General features: G+C 37.5%; 1 protein-coding gene across 1 annotated transcript in view; it reads right to left on the minus strand.

Annotated features, from left to right (window-relative positions):
* Positions 1-1,600: 1,600 nt before the first annotated feature.
* Positions 1,601-26,386, minus strand: part of GRXCR1 (glutaredoxin and cysteine rich domain containing 1) — a 39,987-nt gene continuing 15,201 nt past the window's right edge. The window contains exons 3-5 of the mRNA XM_027892575.1: positions 12,671-12,910; positions 5,108-5,173; positions 1,601-1,891 (exon numbers count right to left, since the gene is read on the minus strand). Of these exons, the coding sequence (XP_027748376.1) occupies positions 1,712-1,891; positions 5,108-5,173; positions 12,671-12,910 (486 nt within the window). The 3' untranslated portion in view covers positions 1,601-1,711. The remainder of the gene's footprint in view (positions 1,892-5,107; positions 5,174-12,670; positions 12,911-26,386) is intronic.

The following is a 26,386-nucleotide window of genomic DNA, read 5'->3' on the forward strand; positions in this document are numbered from 1 at the left end:
GCAGAAGATCCAGACACTCCCTCTGAACCTCACAGTAGATACTCTAAGAGCAGCAGGATCTTACAAGCACTTTCAAGCCTGCACATTCAATACATCACAGAATATGCATAAGTGCCTTAGATTCAAATGTTAATGAAGATAAGTAAGCCAAATTCGTCCAACTCTTTAGTACCAGCTCCCATCTCTAGACATAGCAAGCAGAATGGAGTAGGAACTATGGTTGTCTGATGAATCAGGTGAGGAAAATAAGGCATCAGAAAGACAAATGTTATAGAAAAGGCTTTATTTGCAAGCTGTGCTTTGTGCAGCTGTGGCTATCCTGCTTTATACCGCAGCTGTGCTTTGCCCAAAACAGTGAAAGAAAATTTGAGTTTCTCATCACAGAGAAATTAAGGAACATTGCATGGGACAGAGAAAAGGGAAATGGTGTCCCAAACTAGATTAAGCAATACCCTGTAAAGCCAACTGCACTTACCCTAACTCCAGTCAGCACTGCTTTACGAAGAATGAGACAAGAAGCAAAAAAGTGACATGGCTTAACATTTGCTAAAGCAGTTTGGGCAAGATGAAATGACTACCATGGAAGCCTTTTCAAGCCAACATCAATTTCAACAAGGTGGTAAGCTTTCTACTACTTGTGCCGCTACAGACAGATAGCAGCAACAGAAGGAAGATGTGCAACATCGACATAAGCAGATGGTGCTGGTTTGCTAAAGTTATCCTGTTAAAAAGTATTCTGTAGAAGTGCATGAACGGTAATGCACTTCCAAACTGGAACATAGTCAATGTGGAGAACCCACAGTCCATTCAGACTAAACACCGAACGAATTCTCCTGTGCTTGTGTTGGGAAAGGTATATAGAGTGCTGGAGTTGTGTGGGCATAGAACAGTGGCCTGCCTGGAGAGAATGGATGTTCTAAAACACTCATGCCAGGCTGGACATCAAACCACATGAGTAACTAATATTCAAAAGCTGAAATCTCATTCTCAGTTACTTTATATGCAATTTATAAAACTGTCTGGTGTTCTCACTTGATCACTATAAGATCATAGGATCTTATAGGATCTTATATAGGTCATATATAGGATAATAAAGCTCTGAGATTCTACAACAAGGCTAGAAACATCTACCATGTTAAATGTTTATGTAACTTTGTCTAACAACAATAATTTTGTACCAAGCAGAAAGCAGCACTGAAAGAGAGAGCTGATTTATGGGGCTTTCAAGAAATGTTTCTGTTCTTTGTTTACAGATACAATTCAGGCCAGAATTCAGGCATAGTGACTTTTCAGGAAAGTGCTAAGTGGAATGATCTTGGGCCAGTTGATATCATAAAGTCTTTATTCTCAACTTAAAAGCAGCACTACTCATAAACTGAAGTATAAGTCATTTTGCTATAATATTGAGTGCATGACTCAGAAATACATACTATTGCTGTAATCCCCTATTGAAAAAGGGAAAAATTCACTAAATGCACTAAGTTTTCCTGAGTACAAGTCTCTCTATAAAGAAACTAGAAAGATATATTTTTAGAGATCATGATATGGTTGGCAACCGAAGTTTACAAAGTTCAAATGATCAAACCAGCAGAAGTATACTACAAATGGATTTTTATTGACTAAATTGGATAAACAGATTCTTTTAAAAAAAATCATATTACAAACTGGTGCAGTACCATAAAATTAGTTTGAACACGTGGACATGCCATCTTTAGCCTGCACAGCTCCTGCAGCGCTGTAGCCCATTCTCATTGCATGCAGTGCACTTGAGGGCTTTGAATGAGTCCGTAAAGCAGTTCCGAAACACAGACATCTTGCTCCCATGGCACGCTGAACACGGCAGGAAACCAAAGCCCCCACAGGAGAGACACTCATGAGGATGCTGGACTCTCTGCTCAAAGAATGTGAGAAAGACAAAAATGTTAACTCATCAACCACCACAAGCTCTAGGACAATGAGGACTCTAGAGGAGCTGAGAATATACATTTTTGTTTTTATTTTTGCAATACCCACCGCTCATCCCATGGCAAGCCACCATGGAAGACCATTACATCTGCATTTTCCTTTGGTGACATCCATATGCAATGGTTAGACAGGCTCACTGCAGGTACAGTGGTCACTTTATACCTTAATAGCCTACATTTGTACTTGCCAAAATAGCTAGCTAAAGGATAGCTTGCATACATTAGTTAGATGTTGTTTAGGTCTAGATTAATTCTAGGAGATATCGCAATTGATTGAATCCAAACTCCAGGCAGTTTATGCTGATGTTATGTTTTCTATACTGTATGTTAAGATATTATGACTTTCAGCATTTGCATGCTCATGCTGAACATACTTATACTTATTACGATATAAAAAAGCAATTCATAGCTTCTGACAAGTAGTGCTCAAGGAAATAAGTGGTGTATTAAAATTTATGGGTGTAGAATGCTGAAGCTCTAAGTGTAAATATCATCAATGTTCAACAGTTATACCCAGAGGAAATTGCTGCAAGCAAGGTTTGGGTCAGCTCAGTTGTCCCAATTCCCAAGCAAAACAGTAAATTTACTTTATTCTGTATTGGATTAAAGACAATGGAGAACACAAGAAGAGATTTCAAAGATGTTTTCAAGTTTCACTTGCTGAAAATGCAGCTGGTTTGCACAATGATTGTATTAAAGTTCAATATCAGAGAAATGAAAGGTATGTCACTTTGGGTACTTACCACCACGCGGTTTAACACTGCACTGTTGAGTAAAGACTTTACAGCTTTACTCACAAAGAAAGAACAAAAATCCATACAGTTCCTGACAGTGTTAATCTGAAGAATTACGTACCACTAAAAATTAGTGACAAATTACTACCAGGGTATAATAAAATTCCTACAGGTAATGTAGTACCTGGAGTTTCATCAAGAAAAATAAAAAGGTTTCTGCAAAACCATCTAGCATTTATCTATTGAATACTCAGATGCACATGCAAAAAAAGCACTTTTTTTTTTTTTTGTTCTGTAGTTCCTAAACTTGCCATTCTTCTTCACCAGGCAAACAGCTCCTATTACTATTAGATTCTCTAGAGATAATTTTTGGAAGTATTTAATGTAAAATTAGCATTCTTTTTATCTCAGGTATGCTCACATCTTTCATAATTTATGATGATGTTTTACTTCATTGGACATTATAGCAAATAACCTCAAAATTTTAAAAGACTAATATCTTTAATCTTTATATTCATTATTATTTGTTAGGCTTGTAAATATACAGATACCTTTTCACATAGTTAAGGGAACTAACAAAAAAACCCAGTTAGTTCCTTGAACAATAAACTTTTTTTTTCTTGAACAGATGACAATTTGTGTAACCACTTTCTGCATCTTCAGAAATGAAAAAACCTGACTGCCCCTTTCAACTGTAGCAAACCCATTTGGGGGGGGGGAGGAGGAGGGCGGAAGGAAAAAGCCAAACAAACAAACAAACCATACAAACCAAAACCACAACAAAAACCGAAAGGAAGTGAAACAATGATTGCACTCAGTGAGCAGTTAGAGGTCTGCTGTACTCTGACATTATTTATCTATGTACTTTTTGTCCCAAGATCAAGACACGCGTTGGCTAGGTAATAACACTATAGGACTTCCAAAAATAGGACATTTCATTCCAATTTGGGGGACATTTCATTCCAAATTAAAATGTTAAGGAGTTATATTAGCTAACCTTTCTGGTCAGACAACAAGAATGCTGCCTGCTTTAATCATATGTGTAATTTTTTAATAATTTCTGGTTAGATATTCAATATAGTTAAGGCCAACAGGTTCTTCTGCATTTTATACAGAAATACATATACTGATTCTTGAGGGAAGGAAAATTATGCTGAGTTAAGGAACAGGCTGGACATATTCAGAAGGTACCACCTGCAGTGCAAAAGTTTAGGGCAGTTCATGATTTACTGGATAGTGTTAAATGCACCTCCTGAAAATGACAGAGGTGAACAAACCTTGGGCTCAGCCTGACTGGAACTTTTGTAGGAGTGCCAGGAGACTGGCTATATAAAACCAATATGTTTCACAAAAAGAGAAACTCATTTAGTGTTGAACTCAAAAATATATGGTATACAGTTACTCAAATCATATGCTGTAGTTTCACTAAAGGAAGGGAAAGAAAAACCTTGGGGTTAAATCAACTAGGATGTAGATTCCATCTGCTCTTTCACAATGTCTTTCACAAATATCATATCTTTGTAACTACTTTTAACTTTTATGTTCCACACTTCTGAAGTTTATGTATTATCTTAATTTGGCTAGGTGTGATTTCAAAATAGTAAGATAATTAATAGCAATACATTCCTTTTCTAAGGACTCAGCTATCCCTATAATCCAGAAATTACGACACACACCTCCTCAAAATGTTCTTTGTTGCAGGATATCCAAAGGAAAAAAGAAAATGCCTTCAGCAGCCAACAGCACAAGACCAGCAGAAAAGTCATGACCAGCAGAGATCCCAGCTTACAGCAAAGCTGTGAGAGCAGATCCACAATTCAAGTGTTCTCAGGGAGTGTGCATCAACTGTTCGGGATAAAAAGGCTAACTTGCCCCAGAGAACTTCAATGGACACAGCAAAACAAGAGCTGGAAAAAGGCATGATAACCTGTAATTTGAAACTTGTGCAAATTGGTGAAATTGGAAACTTCTAGCATTCGCCCAGGTTTTGTAGATATCCAGCTACAGGTCTAGCCAGAATACAGATATACAGATTTCCAGTATGTTCACTGTAGCACACAGAGAACTGGTGCAAAATGCACAAAAGAAACCTTCCTCCCCCTGGCCAGGGTGAAGGTTAAATACCAAAGATTATTTAAAAAGTTGTGGGAAAGAGAAAATTGTTTGCCTCTCCCCCATGACAAAATCAAGAGAAAAGAGAGATTTTGGGTTGATTTTATCACCATTCATGCTTTCTCAAATTTAATGGGGTGTGATGCTATGATATCATTAATTCAGAGAGAAAAACAGAAAAGCATTTGGGATCATGAATTTATAACAGAAGAAAAGAAAATGGTAAAAGAAGAAAATCTACTCAATTACAAGTAGTCAACGTATATTCCCTATATTTATTTGCAGAAATACAATTACCTCAATTTTGGTTAAGAGATCCTGCAGTTCCCCAGATTCATTCATTAGTAAAATTTTCTCAGCACCCTATTAGGAAGAAGCAGAAGAAAAATGTCAGCCATCTTAGCATGAAAAAACAGAGATGATTAGAAGATTTGGTCTTGAAATTTTAAACAGTCTGAGGATAAGTTTGACTCACATTAAGTATACTGCAATTAGGTCAACCTTAGGAAAGCTAGAAGGAGAGAAGAATCTAATCACAGGTTTGACAGCAATGCCTGAAGCTCATTACCAGGTGACGTATCACAATTGCCTTTTTTTGTAAAAGGTGACACAGCTTGGAAATTCTGATTGTGTTCCCTTTATTTCACAGGGTCTGTTTCCTGACAGAATAAAAAATATGTCTAGTTACCATGTCAAAAAATTACAATTACATAAATATACAGCATATCAGAGAATGCAACAAAATGAGAGAAGGAAATTGTATTTCAAATATTCTGGCTGTTAAGCTTTGAATTAAGACATAATGTGCCTAATGTATAACACAAGTAGAAAAAGAGTAATGAAAATACAGTAACAACATTAAAGTCAGACACCACAATGAATAATAATAATTTAGTCTGACTGCATTAGGCCTCCAAGGGGTTCTGTGTCCTGAACCAAGGCAGTACTGAAGTGTTGGGGGTTTTTTCCTTCTGAAAATAAATGCTAAGAGATCACTGCAGACAAAATTAAAGTGTCAGGGATGATATAAAATTTTTTGTTCCCTTTTCTTCTAATTAGAGGGCCACATTCTATACTTCACTGGTGAAACCAAATCCATTGAATACTGTATATTGCCAAACAAAACAACTTTTAATCAGTGGATCACGAGAAACCAACAGCAGTTGAGGAAACTGAGGTACAGATGCACAGGCCTTACTTGCTGCTAAGGGCAACTGGCCACATCTTGACCAAGAGGTGAGTTCGTGCTGTTGTGCTGCCCCAGTTAGCTAGTCCCTGCATGTCCAGATTCCTAAATTTCATCTCTGAGATTGCTTCCAGTGTTAGCCAGAAGGTGTGGTGGGATGCTACCATAGGGCTGAGGGATGTGATGGGATGCTGACGCGCATCTCAGGTATGGCCATTACTTTGAACTCCCCGTGAGCACCTCTCTCCTCATTTCTGGGACGACCAGGAAAAGCTGCTGGTGAGCACAGGGAACACTTATGTGTCTCTCATATATCTCTAAGTGTCCAACCATTCACAGTGCCTTGCTGGGGACTACAAAAGCTACAAGTGTGTAGCCCAAAAGCCAACTAAGGATGACCAAATATAACAAAGGATTTTGTATGACACTCTACTAAGGTTATTTTCCCTGTAGAAAGTGTTTTTGCTCTAGCTATGTACAAAATAGAAGCACTTTTGACTCTGTGTTTGATGATTTTCATTTTAGTTAAAAAGGAAAATATTAATATTTTGGTAAAAGGGAAAATATCAATATTTTAGTTAAAAGGAAGTATCAATATTTTAGTTAAAGGGAAAGTATTAATATTTTAGTGGATGTTGAGTGTCATTTTTTCAATGAACACTACTCAGTGTGTTACACTTTCAAAGAGGTTTTTTTAAAAAACTATCACACAAGATAATTAGTTGTGGTTAATTAATCACAGAAGACAGGAGGCTGATCAGCTAGCCTTCCTTGTGCTGACTCTTCCATTGAAATCTATTATAGATCATGGGCACAGAGTGTACGAGTTCCAACATATGCATTAGGCTCTCTGAGCCCTCAAGAGAGCAGCTTTTAGCAGTCTGTTAGCCTCTTTCACGTTTGTCCTCATCTTTCTCTGCTTTCACACAGAACAGGCAATGGAAGTGATCGGCACAACAAAGTGAGGATTTGCCAAGGCAGCCCATGGAGTATTAGCTCTGGGCCTGAAAACGCTGCAGCAGCTTAAGACAAAGCTTGTGCTGACCGTCTGATGCAGAAACATTAAAGATTTGCAACTTTATTGATGGAACTGCAGCATGGCAAATTCCTTAAACAAGACAAGCCCCAGTTTACCCTCGTTTAGGAAAGGATCTCTTCTCTGTGGCAACAATTGGCAAAAGCATTCCCGTGACTTCTGCTCCATGCTACAGTGATGTTCTATGATAATGCTGCCTGGCTTTTACAGCAGTGTAGTTAAAAATCTGACAGGTTTCCCATTATATATTTATATTTTAAAGGATTTCTAAGGTAAATGACATTCAGCTGTGTTCCTTTTAAAGTAGAAAGCTAGAGTTTTTAATTTACAAACCAAACATCCAAATAGCTATCAATGTTTTTAAGTGTTTCAGTGTGTCTCTCCTGAAAAACAGCTGCCCCAAGTGAAGTATAAATAAAGGATAGTTTGCAAAGGTTAACCTTCCCTTTGGTGTGTGAGTCTTAAAACACAGTTTGTAATTAATAGAGCAATTAAAATAGCTGTTAAATAAGTCCAATAGCTGTATTCTGACCAAAAAGCAATGCCTTTCTTCTCCTTCCTAGATTGTGCTCAGTGCACAATCACCCACAAAGGGATGCAAAGCATTAAATAGTCTGTCTCTCCTGAGATTAACATAAGGAGCATGAGGGACAGTGACCATAATGTTTAGGGAATCATCAGGGAGAAATGAGTTTTCAGTTTTGTTAACCAGTAGCTTCCGAAGCAGCAGCCTGTGAATCCCTTATCTACAAACTTTGCTAACTGTCTATCATGGGAGTCCGGAGTCTGAGGTCAAACTTTTGCGCTTCTTTTGGCAAGGAAATGACAGATTTGGCTAAAATATTCAACAGGTTTTGTAGACCATTTTAGGTAATAAGATTATTTTCCCAATTATCTCTTGAGAACATCCAGAAATTAACATCATGTTTCAGGTATTAAATTCCTATATATAGTTCCCATTAATTGCAGAACTAGGACAAATCCAAGGTCCAGTAAGTTTTCTACTGCCCAGCTCTGTCCTCATCTGTCTACTGCTCACCTCTCTTGGATATAACCCATTACCATTTTTGTGAAGTAATTCTTCATCAAGGAATAAATACAGATATATGGCTCTGCATTTGGCTCTACTACAGTACCTGCTGGTTTTGGGAAGCAGTCTCTCTTCCACATCCTTCCTTATATACAGCGAAAGATTAGCATTGCACTGCAATATCCCTCTAGTGGACACATTTCCTGTGCAAATAAATCGCACATCCTATTTCCTTAAAACCAAACTTTTGCTAAGTATGTAAGCAAGATCTCTTGCTGAGGCAGCAAAAATGCCCTCACACATTTCACTATCACTGGACCTGCCATATTTTTCACTGTGACTTACCAAGAACATGGGCTTTATGAACCCCTGTCTCTACCCAGAACTCACATGCTCTGCAGTCTGCAACACTACACCTCTCACAGCAAGGTGCCCCTTGGCAGCAGGTACACATGGGATATGGAAATCTGGAAATCTGCCCTTAAACTGAAAATTGCAGTAGAGTACCAGCACCAGAAATGTTGGATTTGGTATACAAAGAACAGGAAAGGTTGATGAGTAAAAAGTCATCAGAGAAACTGAACCCTGCAGTTCCTGATATATTAAACTGCAAAATGGGGGAAACAAGTGGGAAAATGTTAGGTGACTCAATGCAGTAATTACATCATAATTTTACTGTCACAGAGCCATTCATATGCACCCCATCAAATGAACACCAGGACCATGTGTTTAACAAATCTTGGTGGCCATAGAGATGTACTAATCATATATGGCCACTGGAAAGCAACTACAAAGAAACTGTTAATTCCTGTTTAACAAAAAAATATGTTACACGTGTATTTTCTAGAAGTTAGTTACAAAAATAGCCTCATCATTCTTTGTAAATAATCATAACCAATGTGTCAAACAAAACAATTATACTTTAAATTTCATGCTGTTGTGGATTAAGTACAGCTGGGAAAACTAAACAAGAAACATTTTCTTCAGAAAAAAATACTAAGTTCACATATCTGAAAAAACATGAAGTAGGTTTGCATGGCAAATGAATGCTGGAATTTAATCACATATTTCAAGTGGAAAAAAACCCCTGTATTTTTAAAGTATTATGCTGTGAGTTAACATGTATACTAAGGATGACTGTATTTGTCCTTTTTTATATCTATCCTTTTTCCAGGGTCTTTGCATAACTTAAACCTTTAACAATTCTGAATGTCTTTATAAGAGTGAATGAATGTTCCATAATTTTTTTTCCGTGTAGCTTTCTGTTTTCTGGAATTTTTTATTCTGCATTGGTATCCCAGCAGATGGCATAATTCCATTTCAGATGGAGACAACCTCAGGTGAAAAGGAGGGATTAGATCAGCCGGTAAAGACCATGCTGCAGAAAACCCCTGCAATTTCCTGACAGACTGATATTAGGCAGTGTGTGTCAAGAAACACAATGATTCAATCCTGAAAAAAACGAGAAGAGTAAAAATCCTGCTGTATTGCAGCATGCAGGACTTTGCTTGACAGGGGCTAAATATGATTTTTCTATTGCTTCCATCCAACTCACGGATTTGTTTTATTGCCCCTTTGCAGGCAGTGATAAATTCCACAGCACTGTGAATATTTATCCACACAGCCTGCAGTGTTCTAACAACTTTATCGGTGCTTCTGAATGGCTTGGGTATCATAAACACACATATGCTGTTTTCTGGTTACTTTTTTTATTTTATCTCATTAAGAATAATCTAGTCACCTTTCAAAAGGGTTCATATGTTAATTAGGGGAAGGGGTATTTTTTCTCCTTATGACTCACATAATATTGAGTGTGGCTCAATATGGATTCTTTTTTATATTGCCACACTTCATCTCTTTCAGGGAGGAGTTTTTCAGCAAATAAATAGTCAAAATATTCAAAATTAGAAAAAAGGAAAGAGGAAAACATTGCACGATTAATTTACTGACACACCAACCTTCATGATTTCTGTGTTTCATTAGCATATCAGAAGTTTATTATCATAAGAGGAATTATAGAAATGTCCACTGTTGCTAACGAGACTGAATTCTATAATTAGTTCTTCATCATATTTTAATGAAAACAAGCCTAGCACAGGTTCCAGCCAATATACTGCCTTTGGGGGTCACTGACCAGGAGGTCACTGTCTTGGGAGGGTGAACTGACAGATCTGGAGGGTGAATACTTCATTGCCAGACCTTCTCAATACACAGAGTGCCCCCTTCTTATTTCTCTTCCTCAATGGATGAATGCCTGCTTCTCTTGCGAAGCCATATTAAGAGAGAGAAATAAAAACTGCCATACAATAATGGGGTTTGCCACATTTACCAACCAGAGTGTATGCACACAGTTCCCTTGCCAGACTCACCCTGGTGCTCTCCCTTCCCACTGCCCTGCCAGCCAGGGATGCTCTGTTCGCAGCCACAGAGGGCTACCCAAGTTAGCTCTGCTCATGTTGGACTTAGTTTTGTCATCGTAGTTAATATCTCAACTAAAGCGCTTTAGAGAATGATGGTGTAATAACAAGCAGCAATGCCCCCAGTATGCACATAATTAGTGGTGAGCCACGGGAGGCAGAAACCTCCTCTAGGGGTGGATGTGAGGAACACCCACAGGGGCAGAGGGAAGGGCTGCTGGCGTCCCGTGTTTTCTGCGAGCAGAGCAGGCATTTCAGGGACTGTTCCCCGTCTGAAAAGATGGGTTTTTTCACAAATAATGTCACTCTTACATGGAATAACTTTAATCCTCTCCTGGAACTAAAGTCTGTTCCAGTTAACTACAGTGTGCCTCATCGATTTGGGGATGGGGGGGGGCGGGCGGGGAAAGAAAAAGAAGTAAAACACATACCAAAGCTGAATATTTCAATTTTTTTTTTTTTTTTTTTTTTTTTTTTTACCTATAGGAGGTAGATTTGTTTCTCTCACAGAAAGCTATCTTCCTAATTCACTTGCTTGCTTTTCTGTACCTCTCCAAAGTATTTTATACAGTAAATTGAGAGCTTTAATGAGATTATATTTATTTGGTATATTGTTGGTCCTCTGTTAAAAGATGAGTTTCTCACTCTGTTCCGAAAATAAATAAATAAATAAATAAATAAATAAATAAATAAATAAAACCAGCAGTGACTTAATAGGCCATCCATCATACTGAAGTGACTGTAGCCAGGCTTCTCGTATAGCTAAGCAAATAATTTATTCAATCAATTTGAGTATTTTACCTGAATTCTTTTGAAAAATTGATGCCACATGTACTGAGATTTTCTTGGAACTGGTCATAACTCACTACTTCCATTTTTAACGTGGTTATTAGGTGAGAAAATCTTAATCTGAAGCCTGTTGAATCTTAAACTGCTATTGAATGAAGCACTTCTGTTCCTGGCTGGCTGGAAAACTCTCCAAGTCAGGGTTTTGATAGAAGCACATGCTACTATGAAGTAAAAATCACTGTCTGCAGTGATATTTCACACACAGACAATTTTGCAGCTGCTTTTGTGGTCTGGCAGGCCCTGTGCCAGCAAATGCATTTGTTATAGTGCTCAGGGAAACCTAACTCATGCAGAACACAAGGAAATATAGGAAAGGGATGGGGAAAAAGACAAGAAAGGGTATTTGACTGTTCATACAGGCCCAATATCAATTATGCCTGAATGTTGATTACATTGCACTTTATTACTTAAATGTTTTGTGCAAATGAAAGTGTTAAGTGATGCAAACACAATAACCCCACTGTGTTTAAATATAGTTTATGCCTTCACAAGTCACAGTCTCACAGTTGGTGCTAATTGCTAGCTTTTCCCACTTGAGACAAATACCTTCTCTGAACTCTCAAGCTGTTTCCTTTGTGCCATTTTCCAGAATCTTTCTTCTGATTTTTTTCCATTTTTGAGAAATACATTTCAAAAGTACAGGTTGGTTTTAATGAAAAGGTCATTTCAATTATCAACAAGATTCTAGACCTAGAGTACTAGGGTGCAAATGGGGATTATAGTTTTCCATGTGGAGTTTATATCTGGCAGTAGGGCACAGTTGGGCTGTTTTTCTCTCTCTTCCACAGGTAGACTTTTTTAAAAGTAATTATTAACCAATTCTGTACCTAAAAGAATGTTCAGTTGATTAGAGATACTGATACAGATTACATCATCTAAAATCCAATGAATATGTAAATTCTGACACACCAAGCTGTTAGTTTCATATTCAACAGAGATGTTACTAAGTGACACATTTATGCTCTGTGTGTTCATCTTCCTGGGTCAATCATACATACAGGTTCTCATGAATTAAAAAAAAAAAAAAATCCATCTGTCTAGATTATCATGGTTTCAGCTACAAAGATGAACTATTTTTTTAAGAAACAGAAGACAGCTTAGATTGTATTACTGCCTCTTATTCCCTTCCTGACAACCTCTACCCAATTATTTCTTGCATCTTCAGATGAAACCTACCAGTGTGGATCTGTGCAGCATATACCACAGAAGGATCTTTGTCTTTGATTGTTCCCATCATTTCAGCATTGTAGGCAATTTTCTAAAAACCCTGCTTCTCATTCTTCAAGATTTTCATCTGTTTTTCCCAACTGTAAAATAAAACATAGGCTCATGCTTTACTTACCCCAAGATAATGGCCATCGATAAACACAACAGGGAGTGAGGGAACTTCACAGACCCTCCTGCATCGTTCATCTAGTTCTTTTCCATAATCGCTGTTCAGAGCAATGTTTTTTTCTTCAAATTTAACTCTATGGTTTTGAAAGATCTTTCTAACCAGTTCACATCTCTCAAAAGTGGTTCTCACCACACGGAGACTGGTGGTATAAATTACTATGCGGCCAAACTCGGGGACTGTTGATACCTGGAAAAAAAAAAGAACGTTTCCCATTACATTAAGCAAAGTGTTAATGGCTTCCAAGTATTGAATAATTTTATTTTAATAGTATTTAAGAAAAAAAAACAACCAGCATAACTAAAACCATCAAACATTCAGCTTTTTTCAAATGTGAAGATGGAAGGGAAAGAATTAAATTCTTGCAAACACCAGCTTAAGGCAATTTAAGCTTTTTATCTAAGTAAGGTGCAACTTGACTTTTTATGGAAAGTTTTAGAGATGGTGAGTCAAGTTACACATTTTCAAGAAACATATTTTAGATCCTGGTGGACTTCCAACTATGAATAAATTGACACTGTTTTGCTGATGTCTGATTCTGTCAATACAGTCACTCATGTTTGCACAAAGACAGTCTGGTAGTATCCAGATAAGACTAAACCTGCAGATCAGATGTTGTTGACAGCCTGCTTTAAGCAGGATAGGAGCCTAAGCTAAGCTTCAACATAGCCATGAGCCTACATCAACTTAGAATACTTTGTGCCTCCACACTAAACTTCAGAGGGGACAGAAGTATCCCTAATTTTTCATGTGGTTCCACAAAAAAATTAACAACCAACCAAAAATTAAAAAAAGTATACTTTGTGTGTATTCAGTGTTCAATCCAGAGCCTAATGCAGCTAGAGGAGGCAATTCCTTGGCTGGAAAAAGTTTCACACTACAATTAACATTTGACTTTTTACCCCACTTTTTCATATGTATATACTGCAAGTTTATACTGCATCTTTCCTTTGGGGAACAAAAACAATTAAATAGGGTAAATACTACAGGGATTAGTTTGCCCAAGTGTGTGATGCATTTTTAAGAAGCCTGAGAATCAAAGATTCTATGTTCAAATATATAGTGAAGTTTTTTTAAAATGTGGCAAGGCATGTCCAAGGTTTCCAAATTATCCATTATCTTCAGCAAGCTATATTTAATTATTTCATCAGTATTCCAGGAATAAGAAATGTAAGTTAGAAAATAAAAAGCAGGGATACCTGTAATGCACTGTAGGAAAAATGGACCTTGGTGGGTGAATGGATCATTTTTTAATTGCATCATGCAATAACTGAAGAGACACGGTTGTAAAATTTGGCAGATACCATTGCAGATTTTGCCACATAACTAGTCATGATTTATCTTACTGCATAAATGCCAAAAAAAAAAAAAAAAGTCATTGAAGAAACCATATTCTGCTTAGAAAGGTGTTCACAATGTTCTTCCTACAGTACAGAGGTCTCAGGGAAAACATTTGCATGTCACAGATCACTTACAGAGCACTGGAAGCGTAATTGCAAACATATGTAACAACGTCTTTCATCTCCCATTCTGGGAAGGAAGTATGTTGTGATAGATCAATATTTATTTCTCTTTGAATGGATGTCAGAAATTCAGTTTTAGGAACAAATGTTATAATATGTGGGCTACTTTTCTACAGCCTGTTTTTTAGGTTGAAAATCTGTTATATTGCTGCTGTAGCATTGACTCTTCTCCAGCATATTCACACATCCCAAGTGAGAGAATTAGCTCGTCCTCTGCTTAAAAGACAAGTACTCTAGATAAACATTGCCAAATATTTTAGTAACCACACCTGGGTTGCTCAAAGGAAGAGGAGTTAAATGCTTTAGGAGTAACCAAAACTAGTTCTTAAAATATTCCTTAAAAAGAAAATTTCACATATTTTTTATTTCTTCCTCTTTGGAGTGGTAATACATTTTGAAGTGCAAAACTATTCAACAGGATGGAAACTCTTGTTCCTCCATAGCTCTAATCTCTAATGCTGTTTGTTCCCAGACACCAGAGGCTGGCAGCGTAGGTACAGACAGTCATTATCTAGTAAAGCATCAGGGCTGTGGTGTCCCTGCAGCATACAAATAAGCAGCTGAAGAGACGGAAAAATGGAAAGTTGTAAAGTGATCTGGAAAGATATCAAGTGGAAGGTGCGTACACAGAGTCCCTTTTATGTTTATTCCTTTATTTTTTTTCTAACGCGGCAGGGAAGAAGCACCCTTGTTCGCCCTGCAAAGAGGTATCAAGATCACTGATTAAATAATTCTTTAGGGAAATTTTAGTAAAACCCTTGTTTTCTGGGATACAAATGCACACAACTTGTCCTTGGTAGGATTTTATCATAAAGATCCTTCTTGTCACCCACCTAGACCACACTCATAATTAAAAACAGTGTTTCTCTTAGTACGAATCTATGCTAGTTCTTATTCTGCTATGCAATTAAATGGCTATAACCGGTAATATTTAATTACCAGAACACACTTTTGAAGTAAACCAGTAAACATTGTGCTTTTCTTTCCTAGGTTGGAACTGTGACAAAAACATAATAAATGACAAGGAATGTAAACAAATTAATAGAAAGACACTTTAGAAAATGAACTTTACAGTTTAGCTTAGCAAACTTTAAATTAGTCATGTAATTCACAAATGCACATAAAAACAAAAGGCAGTTCTCTTGTTAAAAGGCATGACAAAACTTCAGTAGAGCTTTTCACTTTAATAAAGTGAAAGTTGGGCAGATTGTTATAGCAAAAGATTTGGAGCAATTTATATTGACCACTTTCTTGCACTTCTTGTAAGTGGGAATTCTCACTGAAACAAGAAGCTTTTGGATACCAGTTGGCCTGTGGTGACAAATATTGTGAGAGATTCAGGAAACCCTGCAAATGGACCAAGCGTATTCTTCAAAGTGTCTGTGTAGGATTGCCAAGGAAGGGATTTAAGTTTTCAGAGGGAAATAAAGTTGCTTTAGTAACAGTCTTCTACATAATTTACAGCTCTTAGTTTAACTGCACGGTGCTACCATCTCCCCAGGGGTCAGGGGCAGTATCTGCTTTAGTGCATCAAACTGAAGAGCTTGCATTGGGAGTATTGAGTAGGGCAGCAATGACAGCAGCGTGAAATGCATCACTTCACAGCAGAGCCACAGTGACTCAGGGACAGATGCCTCTTTTTTATTCAGTCCAGAGAGAAAAAGCAAATGTTGCACCAGTTCAATCCTGTTCATGACTGAACACGAGAATAACAAAACATGTTTCTTATTTTGCTCCTGACTCAGTCTTTTCCCACACTTCTTTACCAGGTGGATCAGGCCCTTCGCAAATCATAGAATGGTTTGGGCTGTAAGGGGCCTTAAGAATCATCTAGTTCCAACCTCCCTGCCAGTCATAGGGACACCTTCCACTACACCATGTTGTCCAAAGCCCCATCCATCTTGGTTTTGGTGTACAACTGGGGAAAATTTATCCTTCTGCCATCCCACTGGTGTCCATCTGACATGATTGCAACTAAAGATAATAATTAACTGAGCAAGTCTTCTGCAAACAGCATGAGGGATGTCATACATGAAGCTAAATTTGTGAGCTCAGCATCAAGAGAGACCACAGAACAGAGAAATAGATTGCTGATGAGAAAGAGAAAACTTAATAGAGCAAGCAAATGAGCAATAAAACCAAGGGATGCAGGGGCCTAACAAAAGGTCTGAAAAGATGGAACTAGCAAAAAACAGATAATAAACCAACAACTGTCAGATACTGACAAAGGATGAGTAGTACAAACTAAATGTAGAAATAAAAACATGAAAAATATGACAAAAAAACCCAAAACAAAACAAAACAAAACCACCACCAACAACAAAGTAAAGGACAGAAGAGAGAGAAAGTCAATGAAAGGAGACATCCAGAACCTCTTTTAAAAGAAATCCTGGTAGTCAAAAACAACAAATACATTACAGAACGTGTGAATCTCCAAGTTGTTCCAATATTTTGAAGTGTTCTTTAAAAACCTTTGTGTATTACTGGAGATTCAGAAATAGGAAATTTGAGATTCACACTCTTAAAATATATTTGAGAATTAGCTCTTCTGTGTAACAGCTGCCTTGAAAATAATAACAGACTTCTCGGTAGCTCTGAAAAAATACAACAGTCAGGTGTTTCCATGGTGCTTCTGAAAGCCAAATAAGTATGTACACCATAAATCTCCCACAGACGTCTCTGGATTCAGGCCTTCCCCATTGTATCTTATCCTTGACTTCTGGATCCAACTGCAACTGAAGCAGCAGCAAGAAGAGTCTGTGTTTCTGTATTGGTCTCATAGCTACCTTGGCTCTGACCAGTCCTACCAGTCTCTGCAGTTATCACTCACACTCCTATTTGTGAGGGGAATTTATGCAATGAGTTGGTAAATAGCAATACTAGGTTATTTCATCAACCTAATTGTAATGAATTGCTTTCTAAAGGCTATAGATATTCTTTCATATTGTTTATGACATTTTTTATGTCTGCCTTGCTGGCTTTGAGTGGCATTTTATCTTTAGACCAAAACCCTTATCATGGACAGTTTTGCAGAATGACTAAGAACTGGCCAAAGTCAGAGCAGAGGGAGTGATCCAAACCAATGCCTTTCTGCTTGTAGTGTAAGGAGCACTGCTGGACTTTGGGGCATAGGGTGATTGCTCCTAAAACAGCGGTAACATTTTCTTTCTGAAAATCTTTGCATATGGAGCATGTCTGCAAACAAGTAAACAGACAAGTTCAGCAGTAAGAGAAATTACATAAACCTCATTTTTATTTGGTTGCAGATGAAAACCGTGACAGCAACACTACAGAAGTAGTCATGGATTTATTTTTTAATCTTCTTTCTGGATGGAAGGCAGAAATGTGAGTTTTAACCTCTTTGGTGTGAAAAGGAAAGCTATTTACTTTCATATTCATATGTAATTAATTTCAGTGGTGGCACCACCCACAAATTTACACTTGATTTTTTTTAAGTAAATATAACAAAGGAAATAATCACCAAGCCCACTCTATACTTTGTATTAAATATTAGCAGTTGCATTCTAGCAAAAGCAGGATATTTTTCTGCTAAGATTAATGAGATGGTGTAAAAACTTAATAAAAGCTGAAACGCCTTATCACATATGATATTTTTTAAGGTTTTTACTATGTTCAGATATAACACTCAACTAGTGTTATTCATGCAGTAGTGAATTGCTTCCGTGACCTAAATCAATGGCTGATATGCTCTTCTCTGTCTCAGAATATCATCTTTCAACTTCTCAGAGTGTTCTATTGAAATATGCACCCCTTGGCTCTGTAATTAGACACTATCAGAGTGGTAGAAGTATCTACTGTCCACTAAGTAGGCTGAGGCAGGAGGCTAGAGCACATTACAAACCCTGTGCCAGAGATTCCTCTGTGAGTAAATTCAGCTTTCATGATGTCAAAAGAAAATGCTAAGAGAAAATGAATATATACATATATATGCATGTGCATACATATCTTTTATGTATCTTTGCATATCTAAAAGCTTTAAATTAAGCTGTTCGCTTCCTAATTGGCATTAGGTGGCTTATAGCTTGAATTGGTATCAATAACTGAGTGGCAAGAAGAATTGTCATCTAACACTAATTTTCTGACCACAATCTGGTTTGGACTTTCTGTTTTTATTTTACACTCACAAAAAGAAGAGAAAAAACCAGCTATGACTTTCTTGCTGAAGAGGTTCTACAGACAAAAAAAAACAATTTAAGGATTTAATTTCTGCAAGATTTTCAAGCTTTTACTAGCATTTCAGTTCTAAAATGCTTTCAAAACAGTAAAGTAATGAATACTTTCTGAAAGATTATTTTAAAGTCAAAACTATGAAAAAAATTTTTCAATTTTTTTCTACATGACATTTCATCAGAACATGTCTGTTTTCAAAAATGTTTTCATTAAATAACATTTAATGAAAAAGTTTTTATCAGGGCTTTGCTTACATGAAAACATGCAACATTATTTGAATGAGATTGAGGGAGATTGAAAGTTGTAGCAAAAACTACAATATTTGGCATCACAACAGCATGGTACAGTGCTAAGGGAATTCAGAACCAGTCCATTCTGCCTGTTGGTTGCCTGGTTCAAATTAAAGGTTTAATGTCGTTTCTCGGGAAGAACTGGTTTGCTGGTCAGAAGACCTCTTTCAACAAACAGACTTCATTGACCAAAGTAATTTATGCATACAGGAGGAATTGCAAGTGGTCCCCAGCCATGGAGTGCACTCTTGTCACAAAATAATGTTCCCTTTCACTTCCGCGTTTGCAGTTCCAACCCTTTGCTGGGCTCTCACACAGCAACGCACTATTTGCACTTAAATTTAAATTTACACTCATCTCTTAAGTGCTGGTTACATTAAGATTGCAGTCCTGTTTGCACTGTCTTCAAGGACCTGGCACTACAATATTTAGTAAAATTCGGAACTTTATTAAATTCAGAAAACTGCATTTTATAAAAGATGTGTAGAATGAAGACTGATTTCTGCCATAGTGCAAGTCATATACTCAAGTCAAAGCATGTGCTGTCTTCCTTTTAAATATATGCCTTCAAACTATACTATGGTTTTGGTAATTAAAGGGACTATAACTGCATGACTTTTAGTCTGTGACTCCCTGAGGCAGTGGAATGATATCTGCAGTTACCATCCTCATAACCATCGGCAAGCTGAGGTCTTTCAATACCAATTTACAAGTGAGAACATGAAGAGCTGCACTCCTAAACAAGGTAGTCAGAGACTCTGGGACACTAGATATTAGTTTTGCATTCTCAAAGGAAGTGCTCGGGTCACTATTTTCCTCAGTTGTTAAAGTGGCACAAATCCTCGTGTGGCTTTTGTTGGGCTGTATGCTGTAACTCACCTTCCCCACAAACATCAGCCCTAGGAATACATCCATTTCCAAAAGCCTGAAGCACAGAGGGCATGAAACATCTCATTTTTTTACTGTTTGCATTTCACAGGGCTAGATAACTCTGAGGAACTGGTCTCAGTTATAGAGGAAGGCTGTGATCCAGCAATGACTTGAATTCTTTGGCCTTCTAACTCCTGGATAACTGTTGTCACTCTTAGCTATACACACCCCATATACTGCTGATTGTAAAATAGCAGATTTACCTCCTAAAAGGATGACATCTTCCAAATTGTTGAACTGCAATGTAAACTAGATATAGGATGCAATTATACCTCAGACATTGTTATAGTATATTTATATATGTTTGTGCTTTTAGGCTGTATATCAATTTTGGGGATGTCAGATGAAAATAACAAAAGAATGATAATAGTAATAATAATATTTCACGTGATATTTATGTTGTTCCTTTCCTCCTAAAATCACTTGACAGTATAGTAAAAAAAAAAAAAGGAATGCTTTCCCTTCTCTGCCACCATGTATATGTGTGTTGTTACCCTTTCTCTGCCGCAAATAGCACAATATAACATCACCTCTCTTTTTCTGCCACTGCAGACTTTCCCACATATTTTGTGGCACAGACTGCTGTTCAAGGGATGTCAAAGTGTTCCCATTTCAAAGCAGTAAAAACACTTACAGTACCACAGCAAAGGAGTACAGGGCATGACCTGGCCTCTCCCTGCTCTTCGCAATGCTTCAGCCACCTTCAGGTTCAGAAGGTACAAAGACTGCGACTGAGCTCACCTCCAAGTGTCCTTGTTACTGTTCAGCCAGCACACACCCATACAAGCAGGTGACCTGAGCTCAGATAAGAGAACAGGCTGTGTCCTCAGGGATCATGGTCTCTGCCAGACCCTGATGCCTCTGCTTCTGTACGATCTGTAGTCAAACTGTCTGGCACAGGCGTGGCACTGACTTGGGGGTAAAAGTGGCTCCTCTTCAACAAGGCACAGCAGTGCTGTGAAGTCAGCCAGCACAAAATTTATTTCAAAGAACTGAAAAATACATTCTAATTAGTTGAAAGAAGATCCTTATCTGTAAATGCCTAATTGGATTTTATTTATTAGGCATTGAAGGGTCTATCAATATTTCCTTATTAATTTATTTATGCCATTCTGCATATGATAGGAAAAAATTAAATGTTCAAAAATCAGAAGCAAGAGATGATCCTGTGATTAATTCTAGCTTAGTCTGAAATTCTCCTGAGGAGAAACGACACTGTAATATAATGCTTGTTTCTCTCTTTTGTTTTCACATGGCTTATATCTTTCTCCTCATATTTACCAATTTGACATCTCTGGGAAATTCTTTAAAAAAAAAAAAAAAAAGTCTCTGGGAAGACTCTTGTAAGTGTTACTCCAGTTTTTACCAGTTTATAATAAAGGAGAAGCATTTTCTTTGTTGTATAAGGACACTCCCCACAAAGAAAGAAGGGGAAGAGGCAGGAGCTACTGAAAATAGTTTTTTCCCCAGCAATTTACATGAGGCATTAGAAGCTGTTTGAAACAAGGACTGTCCATCAATCTCCTTTCACATTGTGTAGTTCTTTGAACCATTCCTGTATTTAGCAGAAACTAGACTAGTTGTAACTAGACTGCCCTGTGACGATTGTGAAACTACTTCAGATAGAGTAGTAGGAAGTAGGTTGAGACAGGTAATATTTAAAACCCTTCATTGTTGCAGAGATCTCTGTGTTCCAGTTTGCTAGTGTCCTTCTCTCCTCTCATCAGCCTTATAAATACAGAAAAAAAAATACAGTGTTATGGAGCACAAAGCAAATAGCAATAAAATACTAGAGCCAGACACATGGTTCCACAGGTGATCTTTTTGCAGTCAGCCTGTAAAAACGTTTGACTGCCAATAACTTTGAAATTTCCACTGCCAGTACAAAGAAAATCATAAAATCATGGAATGGTGGTTTGGGTTGGAAGTAGATTCAAAGATCAGATAATTGCAGCCTCCTTTTATGGGCAGGACACCTTTAATTGGACCAGGTCACTCAATCCAGCCTTCCCTTAAAAACTTCCAGGGATGGGGCATCTGCAGCTTCCCTAAGCAATCTGTTCCAATGACTCACCAACCTCAAAGTAAAGAATTTCTTCCTAAATATCTGATCTAAACAATAGTCTTTCTATTTGAAGTCATTCCCCCTTGTCCTATCACTGCATCTTTATGACTTGGCGCAGATCAGAAAAATCCAACACATAATTCAGTGCAATTTTCTCAACAGCATTAGCCAGAGAAATTGATTTCACAAAATTTTCATCAACCAGCACAATCACCATTCAAAAATATTATGCAATATTTTTTTTAGGACAGGCAGATTCAATTCTTTGCCAATTACAGCAGGAAACTCTCAGTGCAATATGAAGGCAGCAGTCAGGAAGTGCCTACACCAAGTTTCAGCAAGGTGTATGATAACTTTCTCCTTCATTTTCAAAGTGTGCTGTGGGTTCTCACACCAAGATAGACAGTTGAAACCTCATATACTATCTTTCAGCCTTATTATGGTCTCTCCTGCAAAATATGACTGCAACCAAATATTTCCTGGACTAAGTAGGAGTCTAAATCAGGAACTGAGTGTTGTCCCATTGCTTTCATTTCTTTGAGTATATCAATCATCATTGTAAGCTATGGAAATAATTACTCTGAGATAATTATTTTATATCAGGGTTTTTTTTAATAATGTTACAGATACATTTTGATGGTTTTATCCAGTTCTAGTTGATAACCAAGATTCTGCTTTGTAATAGTATATGTGATGAAGGGAATGCTTTGTCATTTACAAGGCATTCACTACACAGGTATATTTCATAAAATTGTTTTCTAGTTCTTGGAGTACAATTTCTTGAGCACACATCAGGGACTATTTGCCCAAATAAAGTTCCATGGGAGTTTCTCAGTGTTTGTATTTTACAAAAAAATGCAGTGTTTTCTTATCAGGTGAGCAAAGTGGTCTCAGACCACATGGGAAATACGCTTGCTTTTTCTGATATTGGTCTTCATCTTCACTGAGAGCTTAAGTGCTTCTCAGCCTTCAGTGGCAGGGCCATGTCACAATCCAGACTTGTTCTTTCATCTGTTAGTTCAGTAACTGTATTGTCAGCTCTGAAGTGAACTGATTGGGAAAGGAGAGAGTAAAGAAAGTTCATAAGTGCTCTGATGCTGCTCATCAAACAGCCAGTTCATCTGTTACTGTCCTTATCAATTCATTTAAGAGTAAAAAGAATTCCTAACAGGAGAAAAGATGCTGGAGTTGCACTACTTATAAAGACAGTATTTGCAAAGTGGCTCTACTGAGACAGTGAACAGCACTAGATATTAAGACCTTGTTTTCTAGTAAAACAAACTCAGTTTCTCAGTGGGGAAATGCTGCTGTTTCTTATAAGTAGGTTTTGCTTTTCATAGCTGTTTTATAGTACATTTAATATGAACATGCTTAATACCTTAAACTATACAGAACACATTATTGCCCAGAGAAGTTGTGAATTCCCCATCCCTGGGAGTGTTTAAGTCCAGCTTAGAGGGGACTCTGAGGAACCTGGTGTAGAGAGTTACATCCCTGCCCATAGCAGAGTGGTTGGAAATAGATGTTCTTTAAGGTCACTTCCAACTCAAAATGATTCTTTGATTGTACATCATGCAAACTCCAACCAGAACCTGTCCTAAAAATGGATTTTCTTTGGCATTGGATTATGCCATATTTCCCCTTTGTGGTTACTCTGTATTGAAGAGTGATTTTAGTGTGTTGTAACCTGGCACCCAACCAAGGAAACATTTGTTTTCTACAGGTGCAGTGCTAGTAGGAGACTTAAAAGCTAGTGTTACTGATGTTTGATTATCTGCTATGTTTGATAAATGGCTTTCAGCTGAACAATCTGAGTGGTGGTATAAACAGTTTCCCTTTGTTTGATGTAATAGTTGGATCAGGAAATTGAAACCCATAGTTCTGCAAAACTGTGTTACAGTGTTACAGGAGATATTAGCTCCCTATCTGCTTCTTGGGCCTTTGACTGCAGAGAAACAAATGCTAATTAGGAATGTTTATTAAATGTTAGTACCACTTCTTAAGACCCAGAGTATAACGGTCAGGTGCAGATCAGGAGTTAAATTTAGGAAAAATAAATTGTAAAAACTGCAAAAATCTTGCAACAATTCAAATTCCCTTGTGGTTAGGACTGAAATTCTGGTGGAAATTATGCTACAGTTTGTTCTTCTGGCTAAAAGAAAGTTACAAAGACAATTCACCATAGTTGTATTTAAAATACAGGTATTTTACAGCTGCACTGGAAAGAATCAACAAATGATTATTCTTAATATTGATCACCAACAGGTGGTTGAAATACAGTGTAAAAAAAAAACCCTACAGGGTCCCATTTATCTGGCTATGCCAAAATTTATGAATCAAAGCTGTAATTAAAAACTGTTTCCCATGTCTTTTTTTCTCTATTTACTTCAGAGAGCTGACCAGACTGCAGACTAAGCTTCACTTTCCCTCCAGCAAGCTTGATTGCTCTTCATCTGTCTTTCAGGTCAAAATAATTCTTTATTTTAAAAAGTTCAAAAATGAACACCCAGTTTTCCCAAAATCCATGAGAGATTTTGCTTCCTCCAATACTGCCATCATACAGAAGCCTTTCTTCTCCTCTCTCACTTTTGGCTTTATTCTCTCAAGACAGAGTACTTCACTGCCACACTTGACATTTCTGGCAGCTATTGAGGAACAGATTTAAATGCAGTCCCTACCTTTTCATGAGATTTACATAAGGTCAAAATTACAAGCCTGTGCTGCAGCCAGGTTGCAGGAGTGGCTGGAAGCTAGAGATTTCCATTATGTCAGCTCAGAAGTAGATGGTACCTCCTTAGAGGACTCATACTACTAAGCAGATAGATGTCCCCAGATGAAACCAGGAGCATTTGTGGAGAACACAGTTTTCAGGTTTCTTCTGGGCATTTATACTCACTGAAAGTGTCACACACATCTTGCCTTGCCATGGAGCAGGGAGAGTGGCACCATTTAAGATGAATTCTGGCCACCTGACACTTGCTATTGGTTGCAGTTTATGTTTGAAATGTGTTGAATTCAAAGCATTGCTTCCTTCCCTGGTAGGTTTGTTGAGGAATTCTCTGAGTCCAAGTGAACACATTTACCTAATAATTTTAATAAACACTGAAAATTCAGAGTACTTAAAATTATTGCAGACCTTGTCCATAGCCAACACATCAGCTTCACAGGCCCCCAAACAATATTCCAAAAACTGACAGTCATAGGTCTTGTATTCTCCTCCAACATGTCTCTGTGAATCCAGATAGCAGGAAGTTTCCTACAGCATCTCATGGATAAACTCATTTTTTTTTCTACAAGCATTTGATTTATAGCCTGAATTCCCTCTACAATATCAGTGTCCCTATTTTATTCCTCTCCACCCAATCCCATATATTCACAGTCACAGGCATTGTGTAATTACCAGCAGAAATTTTCTGAAATTAATTACTTTATGTCAGTATCTACAACCCAGACAGTGCTATTTGCCATGGTCTTGGTTTCCACTAGTTCTGGTTCATCTTTTCAGCTGTGTCTACAGAATAACTTGGCAAGGATGCTACATAGTTTCATCCTATCAACTTAGTACTCAGAGCAGTTTCTCCAAAGAGACTTCAGTTACAAGAGAGAGGGAGAGAACACCTTTTCTTCCCCCACCAATAACCTGTAGTGTTTTACTCATTTACTCCCACTATCCATTCACCCATTTTCTCTCTCACCTCCTGCACTGCTTGATGCAAGTTGTTTAAAAGTCATCAGATGTAAAATTTACTAAAATACTGAAGTACTTGATTATGTTGAAATAATTTGCACTAAAATTCACACCGAGTCCACAGAAAACATGGTAGCTGTGAAGCATGGTGGCACACGAGTCATCAAACTGAAACTTCCCTCTTCTACAAGAAGAACATTACTTCAGGTAGACATGGCTTGTGCTGTGACAGGACTGAACACAGTTGTGATGTCTAAAAAAATGTACAACATTATGTTGTTGCATGAATCCCGTGACCACTTGGAGATATTTTAATCTAGGACTACATTTTGGCTTGAACTTTCATTGCGTATTAGACTCATTTTGGCTCAAGTTGCATGTCTGATCTATTCAAAACTAGGAGGACACAGCTTTAAATTATCCCAGGGAGGGTTATGACTGTGTTACATCAATGAGAAAGGAAAAGGAAAAAGATAAATTTGTACTTTGGCTGTTTTCAGCTGTTTACCTGGAGACAGTTTTCTGAAGACTTTGCTAACAGAACAGCAGTATAACAGTTTATGCAATGTGCCTTTGACATGACTAAGATACAGGGATTTTAAAATGTCTGGAAAAATTGAGAAGTCAAACTAAATGTGAAAATAAAAAATAGTTCACAATTTATAGTTTCTATACATTTTCTGTGTCTACTGAGAGACAACACAAATTTAGAGAACAGGCAAATTGGAAGGTCACTGTTACTTCAATGTACTTTGAAAACAGAAACTAATTAATGTAAAAGAGAAAAAAAAAGTCTGCTGCATGTCACCTAAAGAGATGCTGCTATCAGTAAATTAAAAATGTATGGCTTGAGCTGCATAGCATATGCCTCATGAAGGTGTGTCTGTAAATAGTGTCGAAGACCAGAGGACTGAAACAATGGATCACAGATGGGTCACGAAAAGAATGTTAGTATTAATTACACAATTCTAAACCAAT

This window comes from Empidonax traillii, unplaced genomic scaffold (genome assembly GCF_003031625.1).
Source record: "Empidonax traillii isolate 1590-97213 ecotype Southwest subspecies unplaced genomic scaffold, ASM303162v1 scaffold359:size565994, whole genome shotgun sequence".
Lineage (NCBI taxonomy): Eukaryota > Metazoa > Chordata > Aves > Passeriformes > Tyrannidae > Empidonax > Empidonax traillii.